Raw genomic sequence first — 12,739 nt, 5'->3', positions numbered from 1 at the left:
TTTGCAGATTTTTTGCACAAAGAATCAATTGATCTTCGGCGAACAAAGAAGTTCATTTTGAATTCTAGAAACGCACAACGTGCCATGTCTAAGAATAAAATAATAGTATTTTTAGTAATCCGTATGTATATATATACGATATACACTCTGCAAAAATCTTGCAATCATTTATAAAATTTCAAAATTTCGTGCTCCGTGCGGATCAGAGACATGGACTCCAGAGAATTCGTTAAATTTTTTACTAATTAATTCTTTGTGCGCCTCTGCACATTCTACATAATTTATTGCGCGTACCAATGTTTATATTTATTAACTATAAATAAATGTGCAAAAAATACGCAAATCTGAATCTGAGACAGGAGTGCCTAAGTAAGAAATAATATAAACTAGTACTAGTGCACAGAATAAGAAGTTGCGAAATGAATGTTTAAACATTTCCTGATTGTTTAATTCAATTTATTGATAGACGACTAGCCCATAAACCACATTGTAAACTATACACACATGTACGAATACACACACACACCACACACACACACACACACACATATATATATATATATATATATATATGTTAAAGTAGTTAATTTTGATGTTGAGAGATATGAGTAAGTTCTTCCAAAGGCATACATCAAATAAAAGGCAAAGATTTAGAAGTTAATCTTTAATTTTTCCAAACGTTTCGACATAGTATTTTATGTCATCATCAGTGGATATAAATATGGTCTTACATCAGTAGCCAGCGCAAGGAACACAATTTTGCACTATCATATATACACATTAACTTGTTTTTTTTTATATTAATTTGTTGAACAGTATAGCAAAATATTTGTGAAATATATAATATATTTTGCACAGAACGTAGTTTATGTGACAGAGCCCGAGGCTGTCTCGGGCCTCGGGCTCTGTCACATAAACTACGTTCTCTGTGCAAAATATATTATATATTTCACAAATATTTTGCTATACTCTGTTCAACAAATTAATATAAAAAAACAAGTTAATGTATATATGATAGTGGCAAAATTGTGTTCCTTGCGCTGGCTACTGATGTAAGACCATATTTATATCCACTGATGATGACATAAAATACTATGTCGAAACGTTTGGAAAAATTAAAGATTAACTTCTAAATCTTTGCCTTTTATTTGATGTATGCCCTTGAAGAACTTACTCATATATATATATATACTATATTATTCTGAATTTTATGTTGACATATGTATTAGCAAAGTCTAGTAATCGGGCATAATATCAATAAAAAAAAGGAATTTTATTTAAAAATGTATTCAAAATCTATACGTTTCAGCTATAATCCTAGCCTTCATTCTGTGGAAATACAAAATAAAATTAAAAACTAAAACAATTGACTTGGAGTGTGAAGAAAAAAAAAGTAAATTGTACTTAGAATTAGTTAATCTTAGAAGATTTTAATAATCCATGGTATCAGCGAAATTTTTATTGTTTTGTGAGTTCATTCCGTTTATTTATTGTCTTATTGTTATAAATAGTTTAAAAAAATCTTTCTATAATTCTTCGTTTAAATAAATTTCGTTCGAATTGTAGCACAGTCGGGTTAGAAAAGTCTATATTGTGTTTTAAAGTATTAATGTGGTCAGCAAGCATAGTTTTAAATTGTTTGGGATAAAACTATTTAATCAAGTTCTGGCTCGTTTCTCCTATGTAAGTTGAATTACAGTCCAGACAATTTATTTGACAGACGAGATTTTGTTTTGGTAAAAATAGTGCTAGTCGTCTTTACTTGTTATAAATTAAATCATCTATTATATTAGGATGCAAATTTTTTTATTAATTGCCACTAAATGAAGGTTAAAATGCTAGCCGCAACGTATAGATTTGAAATAAATTTCTAAAAACTCTCACACTAATTTTATTGATATTAGATATATATATATATATATATATATATATATATATCCTTGATTTAGTGAACTGAAGTGATAAGGTCGTCTTTTCTTATCAAAACTTATTGAAAGTTCAAGGTGTTGCTCTCTAAATAATAATTTCAAAGAAATCGTTCATTTCATCTTTGAACAATATATATACACACATATATATATATATATATATATATATATATATATATATCTATTATATCTTATATATATATATATAATCTATTATATCTTATATATATATATATACTATATATATATATAATTAGGTCAATGGTAAGTAAATATTATCTTTTTAGGCGAGTGCTTTTAAAATAATTGTAATTAATTTAACAAATATTTCAGTTTTAATTTTTTAGTTTACGAAACGTACAAAATAAATGTTACTTTATATAAAATTACTTAGAGAAGAAAATTATTTCAAATATATTAATTAATGATAATTAATCTATTTACTAAAATGTATTGCCTAATATTTATTTATTCCTCTAATTATATGATACTGTTGTGTTCTACGAGCAACATATCCGAAAATAAAAATAAAAACAATTTTTTTTTAAAAAAATATATAGATTTATATTGCACGTTTCGGAACTATGTACGTTCCATCATCAGGATATCTGTGGGAAAAAACAATTTCATCCTGATGTGTATTATAATATCAACACGTGTTTTTTTTTCAAAAAACTGTAAATAAGATATCGTAAATAATAATCTAAAATTTATGTTTATATATTTAATTAGATTTATATTTTACGTTTCGAAACTATGTACGCCCCATCATCAAGATATCTGTGGGAAAAAACAATTACAACGTAATACACTCAATACACTACTATAACGATAACATGATGAAAAATCTTATTTTTTTTTATAAAATCTGAAAATAAGATTACACAAATGATATATTAAAAATTATATTTATATTTATATAATTAATTTTGAATTTTTTACACTTTGAGAACAACTGCTGCCACCTGTCACCAACTTCACGAAACCAGCAAATGACAGATGTCACATTTGACAGTTGACAACTCATCACAATTTGTAAAATAGATATATTAAATTTATTTATTTAAATATTATTATTATATATATATATACGTATAATAACTATATAATAAAAACATTAGTTTTGAATTTTATTTTAATATATGTGATATAGTTGTAAATTAATTGTTGCGTTGGTGTAAATAAATTGTGCAAAATTTTGAGGTTAACTTGATATAAAGCTTGAAATATTTATTGAATATATTAATAACTTGAAATATTTATTGTTGTATTAACATTCATAATTATTTATTATTGTTGTTAAGAAAAGAATTGTTTAAATTGTTAAAATTGTCAAAATTGTTTAAATTGTTAAAGTGATATTTAATAAATTAAAATGGTTATTGAAGACGAAGAAGTCGTGCAGATTCAAAAAGAATTAGTTGATTTAAACATAGGTGTTAAAGCTATTATACAAGTAAGTGTAATTTATAATATACTAAGCATCTATTAACTTACTTTGTTTTAATATATAAATCAATATTTATTTCCCAGGATATGTTACTGTTAAAAACATCCACCCAGACTTTACAGGAATTAAACAGCGAAGGCAGAGCTAAAATTAACGGAATCAAAATTTGTATAGAAAATTTATATAAACTTGCCAAACAAAATGCCGATACACAACTCATGAGCGATGTCGAAACACACCGAAACGAACTGACAACGTAATTAAATACACAAACAATTACAAACATAAATCTTTTATCCACTTACTTATTATTTCCATTTAGTACTCTGAAAGATTTCCGTCGTTCCAACATAATAGCAATGTCTGCAATCGAGAAATCCAAAAAAGATGAACTCTTAAGTGCAGATGATGATGACGACACGTCTTCAGGGCTTCCCAAGAAATCCCAAGTTAGGAGAAGGAATACAGTCGATAAAGGAAATATTGTTAAAATGTCTTCTAATGTCACCGATAGACTGTTGTCGATTAGTAGACATCTGGCACAGACCACTGAGAGGAGTGCCAACACTTTGGAGACTTTGGCTATGTCTTCGTCTAATGTCTGGGTAAGTAGATGTTGATAAAATGATACATTATGTTAGTTTATAAGTGTATGTAGTTGCTGTAGAGACTTTTGTTGTGTAGATTATTTAATTTTGCACAAATTTGACGAATGTTGCATTTAAATCGGACAAGCCGTTTGGAAGTTACAAGACTTTAAATAAATAAATGCAATATGATGGATCAGATAAAGGGCCAAAACGTTGCAACGTCATATTAGTTGTGTGGGGTATCATTTGAAAGGTGGCGACGAGCTCTATCAAAATATAGTACCGAGAACAATTTTACAACGATAATTTCCATTTTCAAAGTATACGGAATTACTGTAGGGTTTTATGGCGTGAGACAATATTGTAGATTATTTAATTTTGCACAAATTTGCTGAATATTGCATTTAAATCGGACAAGCCGTTTAGAAGTTACAAGACTTTAAATAAATAAATGCAGTATGATGGATCAGATAAAGAGTCGAAACGTCTTGACGTCAAATTAGTCGTGTGGGGTATCATTTAAAAGGTCTCGACGAGCTCTATAATAATATAGTACCAAGAACAATTTTACAACGATAATTTCTGTTTTCAAAGTATACCAAGTTGCTGTAGGGCTTTATGATGTTAGACAATGTTTCAGATTATTTAATTTTATACAAATTTGTCGAATGTTTCATTCAAATTGGACAAGCTGTTTAGAAGTTATAAGAGATTTTATGAATAATTGCATTGAACACATACAGTGATGGGTCGAATTAGGGTTCAAAACGTCATGACGTTATACATGTTGTGTAGGGTATCATTTGAAAGGTCTCGACGACCACAATTCAAATATCCTAGTGACGGACTTGAAAAAACAATCGGGTTCCGTACAATACATGTTTCTCTATACGTGATACTTTAGTAAGTAAGTTTGTGGATTACTTAATTTTGTACAAATTTGTCGAATATTGCATTTACATTAGACGAACCGTTTAGAAGTTACAAGACTTTTAATAAATAAATGCAGTATGAAATAAAGGGTCGAAACGTTTTTTTTATTTCAGTCAAGATTTTCAAGTATATCGAGTTGATTTAAGTCGCTATTATATTAGACGACATTATACATATTTTAATATTCTACAAAATTGTCGAATATTTTATTTGAATTGGACGAGGATTTTAGAAGTTACAATAGATTTAATAAATAAACGCTCTGTACTTTACACAGTGCGATGGGTCAAATGAAGGGTCGAAACGTTGTCATATCAAATAGGTTGTGTAGGGTATCATTTGAAAGGTCTCAACTAACTGATTGCAAATATCCTATTAACAGACTTGTAAAAATAATAGGATTTCGTAGAACACATTTTTCTAAATATGTGACATAAATTTTCTGTTTTAATTGCATTTTTAAAGTACACCGAGTTGCTCTAGAATTTTTTGTTATTCAGGAAATTTGTAGATTATTTAATTTTGTACAAATTTGTCGAATACTGCATTTAAATCAGACGAACCGTTTAGAAGTTACAAGACTTAATAAATAAATGCACCGTATGATGGGTCGAATAAGGGGTCGAAACGTTTCGTATCATATTAGTCGTGTGAGGTATCATTTAAAAGGTCTCGACAGACTGAATACAAATATCACATTTATAGATTTGTAAAAACAATAACACATTATTCTAGATATGTAACAAAATTTTTCTGTTTTAATTGCGATTTTAAAGTATACCGAGTTGCTTTAGAAATTTTTGTTGTTTAGAAAATCTGTAGGTTATTTAATTTTCTACAAATTTGTTGAATATTGCATTTAAATCAGACAAACCGTTTAGAAGTTACAACAGATAATAAATAAATGCACCAGTATGATGGGTCGAATAAGGTGTCGAAACGTCTTGACGTCAAATTAGTCGTGTGGGGTATCATTTGAAAGGTCTCGACAAGCTCTATAAAAATATAGTACCGAGAATAATTTTACAACGACCATTTCTATTTTCAAAGTATACCGAATTGCCGTATGGACCTATAATACTAGGCAATATTGTAGATAACTTAAATTTACACAAATTTGTCGAATATTGCATTTAAATTAAACGAACCGTTTAGAAGTTACAAGACTTAAAAGATAAATACACTTGTACGATGGGTAGAATAAAGGGTCGAAACGTTGTGACGTCACACATGTCATGTGGGGTATCATTTAAAAGGTCTCGACGACCCCAATTCAAATATAGTAGTTACGGACTTAAAAACCCAACAGGGTTCCGTACAACACATTATGAGATCAATAGTTTGTTTTGAATTTCGATTTTAAAGTATATAGAGTTGATGTAGGGCTTAATGATGTTAGACAATATTACACACAATTCATTTTTTTTTTTTCAAATTTGTCGATTATTTCATTTGAATTGGACAAGCCGTCTAGAAGTTACAATAGATATTGTGAATAAATGCACTGGACTATATACTTTGCGATGGTTCGAATAAGGGGTCAAAACGTTGTGTTGTCACACATGTCATGTGGGGTATCATTTAAAAGGTCTCGACGACCCCAATTCAAATATAGTAGTTACGGACTTGTAAAACCCAACAGGGTTTGGTACAACTTATAATAAGATTAATTTTATGATTTAATTTCTTTCAACTTGTGATAAATACATTAGAGTTTTCAAGAATTATTTCTATATACTATGTATAGTACAGTGTATAAAATTGATGAATTTTTTTAGACACTTGTGTAAGTATAAAAATGATTTTTTTCGTTATTGTATGTATTATTTTCTCTTCATTATTAACTTCCCGTAGGGTAAGTTATAGTAATCGTCCAAAAATCGAAATCAAAAATTTTTACATTTCTCGACGTTTTGAAGGTTTTTGAACATTTTGGCATACTTCAGAAAAAATGGATGTGTGTGTGTGTGTGTGTGTGTGTGTGTGTTTTGTATGTCCGCTTTTTTTCGTCCACGTTTTCGGGCGCACGGATCAACCGATTTGAATGGTTTAAAAAACATTCGATTCCTATTGATAGGGAGATGTGCTGATTAGTTTTTGGCAAAGGCAGGTCCAGCCGTTACGGAGATATGGAGCAAAGAGTGCAGAAAATAGAAGGGGAGTTCTTGAGGGAACGGATCAACCGATTTGAATGGTTTAAAAAACATTCGATTCCTATTGATAGGGAGATGTGCTGGTTAGTTTTTGGCAAAGGTAGGCCCAGCGGTTCCGGAAATACAGAGCTAAATGTTAAAAAAATGGCAGTTTTTGAGAGAACTAAGTGTCCGATTTAAATTACTTAAAGAACTTTCTGCTTGTTTCAACAAAATAATTGATTTTGGAAAAAAAAATTTTTTGTTTCTAATTTTTTTTTCAAAAATTTTTTTTTGTAATTTTGGATTAAAAATTCAAAAAATCACCCAAGCTAAGCACAGTCTAAGCGCCACTCTGGTACAAATGTTTACCCAAGTGCGTTTAGACTGTTTATGTACTGGGGCACTTTTTCAATTTTGTGAAAATTATTGAAAAATGTGAAAATGCCGCCAAGCTAAGCACAGTATAAGTAAAAATGTCGCACAGAATTATTTGCAAATGCGTTTAGACTGTGACTATGCGGGAGCACTTTTTCAATTTTGTGGAAATTTGGCAACTATTTTTTTGAAATTTGATTCGAAATGAAATGACGATTGTTAATGTTCTGGAGATGATAAATTGATTTATTTATAATTAACTTTCCGTAGGGTGAGTTATAGTAATCGCACAAAAATCGAAAATGAAAATTTTTATATATCTTTACGTTTCAAAGGTTTCTGAATATATTGGCATACCTTAGAGAAAATTGATGTATGTGTGTGTGTGTATGTGTGCGTGTGTGCGTGCATTTGTGTGTGTTCAGATACAAATTTTCGTCGACGATTTCGGGAACCGGGATGAAGCAATTTGAATAATTCAAAAAACATTCGATTCGTATTGATAAGGAGACGTGCTGATTAGTTTTTGTCAAAGGCAGGTCTAGCCGTTCCGAAGATATGGGGCAAAAAGGGCTAAAAACGGTAACTCAGTTTTTAAGAGAACGGAGCGTCCGATTTGTATAATTCAAAAAACATTTTACTTGCATTATCAAGATGAAGATTTGATCAAATTTTCATGAAAATAGGTCTAGCGGTTTCGGAGATCTAGTAAAAAAAGTAAAAAAAAAATAACATTTGGCGGTCAACAATAATCATTAGACATTAGACATATGCACATCAAATTATCAGATATTTTATAGAGATTTTAACAATAAGTATACATTTTGTTAACATTCCTATGGGTTCCGTACCAATGCTTATGCGTTAGACAGCGACGCGGCGCTTACGCGCTTCGATATTTAGTCTCTATGCATTAAAGCAGTACGATTGCTTTGAAAAAAAGTTCAGAATTTCCAAAATATTTCAAAATAAATTTTTCAACAAAATGTAAGTTTTTGTCAAAAAATTATATAGTTCCTCAAAAATCTATTTTTTTTTTCAGAGTAATTTTTTTTCAAAAATGTTAATCTTTTCAAAAAAATAATAATTTTTGGTACGGGAAGTTCCAGCAATTTGCCTTAAGGCACGATGCCATGCGCCCCACTAGTTATTATTATTATTATTATTATTATTATTATTATTATTATTAAATTAAATATGTTTTATTTTTCAGGGAACTCGTGACGAGCTAGAAAACACTTCGGCCACGATAGCTCAGTCTGGAAAGCTTTTAAAAAAATATGGAAGAAGAGAGTTTACGGATAAAATTTTAGTTTTCTTTGCATTCGCCTTTTTTGTTGCTTGTGTACTTTATATAGTACAGAAGAGGCTGTTTTGAAATAAATAAATAAATAGTTATAAATATGTATATATATATATATATATATGTATATATATATATATCTATATATATATATATATATATATATATATATATATATATATATATTAGGTCCTAATATATAATAAATCGCCATCAAAATTACAAGTCTGCTATCACAGATGGCGCAAGAATTTACTTAATGATATATGTTAAAAAAATATACGAAACTTTTAATTGAATTGCGGACTATCTTAATGTTTATATTAAGAGCTAAAACTTTTAGAGAATTTTCTTTTATCTTGGGAGCAAAGAAATACGAAAATGTCTATATTAAGGACCACTTTAATATATATGTCTGTATGCCTGTGTATTTGTTATTATTGTTAATTTATACAGTTAATATATTAAAATATTTTTGTACTAAATACGAAATCTTTTTCTTCTTGTTTTCTTATATTTATTTTTTCATCTCGTTAAAAATCTGAACGCATCTTCAGAACGAAACGAGTTCGGAATAATTAACATGGGAATGGCAATTCTTTTGTTTTAAATCGATTTCCGCATTTTTCGATGTGAATCATACTGGGAAAAAAATTAAAAAGAAATCCTTAGGGCAAGTTGCATGAAGTAATGAGATTCAGATTTTTAGGTAAAATTTAAGAAAATAATAATCCAATCCACATCTTTCAAACATACTTATAATATATACTCGTTATGTCGTTTATTGTCTCTAATGACACTCTCTGTACAATATTCATCTCTATGTGCCACTATTTGTCTTTCTTACACTTTATATATTATTCTTTTGTTATCCCATCCATATGTCGTGCTATTTACGTCAACATAATTATCTTTTAATGCGTTTGTACCAAGCGAGCTTAAAGAAGTTTTACTTCAGAATTTCACTTTGTATTTTTTATATCGCATGTTGGGTATCGTTTGAAGGGGCTTTTAGAATAGAATCCGAATATTGAAATAAACCACGTGGTTTGTCCACAAAATATACACTTTTTACGAATTTGTAGCAGAGGAGTCTAAAGAAGTTTTACTTCAAAAATTTAGAATTGTATTTTTTATATGGCTTGTGGGGTATCATTTGAAAGGTCTTTTAGAATAAAATCCGAATACAGAAATTAACTGTATGCTGTATTTGCCGACAAATTATATGATTTTATTAATTTGTAGTAAACGAGCTTAAAGAAGTTTTACTTCAATAACATATAGACTACATCTTTTAATGCATGTGGGGTATCGTTTAAAAGGTCTTTTTGAATAGAATACGAATATTGAAATTAACTTTGTGGTTTGACCTCAAAATATATACTTTTTACGAATTTGTAGCATAGGAGTGTTAAGAAGTTTTACTTCAAAAATGTCATATTATTTTTTATGGCATGTGAGGTATCGTTTGAAAGGGCTTTTTGAATTGAATCCGAATACTGAACTTAACTTTGTGGTTTGACCTCAAAATATACACTTTTTACGAATTTGTGGCATAGGTGTCTAAAGAAGTTTTACTTCAAAAATTATCTTTTATATGTTATTAACAAGAAGTTTTACTTCAATATTATAATTTATTGGATTTTTTAGGTGTAAATCTTTTCTAGCGCATACTAAAATTAAATTAACTATGTGATTTATCCACAAAATATACACTTTTTACGAATTTGTAGCAGAGGAGTCTAAAGAAGTTTTACTTCAAAAATTTAGAATTGTATTTTTTATATGGCTTGTGAGGTATCATTTGAAAGGTATTTTAGAATAAAATCCGAATACAGAAATTAACTGTATGCTGTATTTGCCGACAAATTATATGATTTGATTAATTTGTAGTATAGGAGCTTAAAGAAGTTTTACTTCAATAACATATAGACTACATCTTTTAATGCATGTGGGGTATCGTTTAAAAGGTCTTTTAGAATAGAATCCGAATACTGAAATTAATTGTATGATTTGTTCATAAACTATACGCTTTTTATGCGATCGTTTACTACGAGCTTTAAGAAGTTTTACTTCAATGTTATAATTCATAGATTTTTTCAGGTGTAAAATTTTTCTAACGATTACTAATCAACTATATGATTTATCCACAAAATATACACTTTTTACGAATTTGTAGAAAAGAAGTCTAAAAAAGTTTTACTTCAAAAATGTCAAATTCTTTTATATGCCATATGGGGTATCATTTGAAAGGTCTTTTTGCATAGAATCCGAATACTGAAATTAACTTTGTGATTTATTCACAAAATATACGCCTTTAATGAATTTGTCGTGAACGACTTTAAAGAAGTTTTACTTCAATAACATGTAGATTGTACGTTTTATGGCATGTGGGGTATCATTTAGAAGGTCTCGACGAGTAGAAGACGATTTTTACACAATTATTATATTGTGAAAAAATGTTATATCTATAACCATATTTTATTGCTTAAAATGTTAGAATGCTAAAATTCATTAATTTTTTTTTTTGAATATATGTGGAGTAACTCTTTTGTAACTAATACTAAAATCAACTATGTGTCCACAAAATATACACTTTTAATGAATTTGTAGCAAACAATCTTAAAGAAGTTTTACTTCAAAAATGTCAGATTATTTTTTATAGTGTGGCGATATCAAGCAGGCTGGTTTTTATTTGTAAAAAAACAATCGGACATGTCAATGATATTTTTGATATCGAAATATTTTTACAGTTAATAAATTTATATTTTTTTATTATGTTGGGAGTTTCTAATTTTATATATTATCATAACAACACCACACTTTGGTGACTCACGACGATGGAGATGAAGATAAAGGAGTTTTATTTTTCAAAGATTTAAGAAAAATTGATTTTGACGCAGCACCATAATCACTGGTCTTCAGTGACGACCTATAAGGTATGTCCAGTCCAATCCATCATAGTTAACGCACTTACTATCTGGATCAGACTTCCGAGGTTACTCATTTGGTATACCCAGACCTCAGTGTTTATTGCTGACAGAAAAAATAATTTGGAGCCTGAACTTTTCATTGGAATGCAATTCAACCTCTCTTTCTCTGTTAACTCAACAAATCGTCTTATAATGCTACCTCCCATTATCGGTGACAACGACGAATCAAAACAAAATTTGACATAATTTATTGGATTCCACAATTCTGGACTCTTATGTCAAAGAAACCAATGATCCTGATTTGGATAAAGAGCCAACTTCTTTCTCTGATCGGAACTCATCAGATACGAATGCAACGCTTGCAGAAATGGAAACTGTACCCATAAATTATGCATTCTAAACATTAAGTTATTCTGATATAACTAATACCCATTAGATCGAGAACATTATGCAGAATATGGAGTTGATGGCAGGTCAAATCACCACATACGGTGGATCTGCTGACGAAACATGGAAATTTGTAATTGACCAGTATTACAACACTGGTCTGCTATAATCTGCTTTCCCACCACATTTTTATAACGTGTTTCCCTGTATTTTCTTTTTTTAACTGTGAGATCAACACTGGGCAGGGAGTGTGTGGCGATATCAAGCAGGCTGGTTTTTATTTGTAAAAAAACAATCGGACATGTCAATGATATTTTTGATATCGAAATATTTTTACAGTTAATAAATTTATATTTTTTTATTATGTTGGGAGTTTCTAATTTTATATATTATCATAATCACACTACTATAGTATGTTGGGTATCGTTTAAAAGGTCTCGACGAATAGAAAACGAAAAAGATGATTATATTGTAATAAAAATTTATATTGTAATAAAAACTGCAAATTGTATTGCAAAATATATTAAAACATTATAATTTATTGATTTGTTTTAAGTGTAATATTTCTCTAGCAAATACTAATTAACTATGGATTTATCCACAAAATTTACACGATTTATGATTTTCTAGTTATCGAGCTTAAAGAAGTTTTACTTCAATAACATGAAGATTGTATCTTTTAAGGCATGCGGGGTATCATTTAAA

At 29.0% G+C, this 12,739-nt stretch overlaps 1 protein-coding gene across 1 annotated transcript; it reads left to right on the top strand.

Annotated features, from left to right (window-relative positions):
• The first annotated feature begins 3,303 nt into the window (after window positions 1-3,303).
• LOC113385285 (vesicle transport protein SEC20-like) lies at window positions 3,304-8,789 on the top strand. The gene is made up of 4 exons (XM_026623128.1): window positions 3,304-3,384; window positions 3,462-3,634; window positions 3,701-3,983; window positions 8,625-8,789. Exons 1-4 carry the CDS (start codon window positions 3,304-3,306, stop codon window positions 8,787-8,789), a joined length of 702 nt encoding a protein of 233 aa, XP_026478913.1.
• Window positions 8,790-12,739: the final 3,950 nt, after the last annotated feature.

The sequence above is a fragment of the Ctenocephalides felis genome, unplaced genomic scaffold, assembly GCF_003426905.1.
Source record: "Ctenocephalides felis isolate EL2017-DRISC unplaced genomic scaffold, ASM342690v1 CF-g0.4_SCAFFOLD_03571, whole genome shotgun sequence".
Classification (NCBI taxonomy): Eukaryota; Metazoa; Arthropoda; class Insecta; order Siphonaptera; family Pulicidae; genus Ctenocephalides; species Ctenocephalides felis.
The sequence above is the reverse complement of the archived record's forward strand: the minus strand, read 5'-3'. Positions and strand labels throughout refer to the sequence as shown.

Coding starts and splice junctions, on each gene's coding strand:
- LOC113385285 (XM_026623128.1), top strand. CDS start 3,304: ATGGTTATTGAAGACGAAGAAGTCGTGCAGATTCAAAAAGAATTAGTT. Junction 3,385..3,461: donor GTGTTAAAGCTATTATACAA/GTAAGTGTAATT, acceptor TTTATTTCCCAG/GATATGTTACTGTTAAAAAC. Junction 3,984..8,624: donor TGTCTTCGTCTAATGTCTGG/GTAAGTAGATGT, acceptor TTTATTTTTCAG/GGAACTCGTGACGAGCTAGA.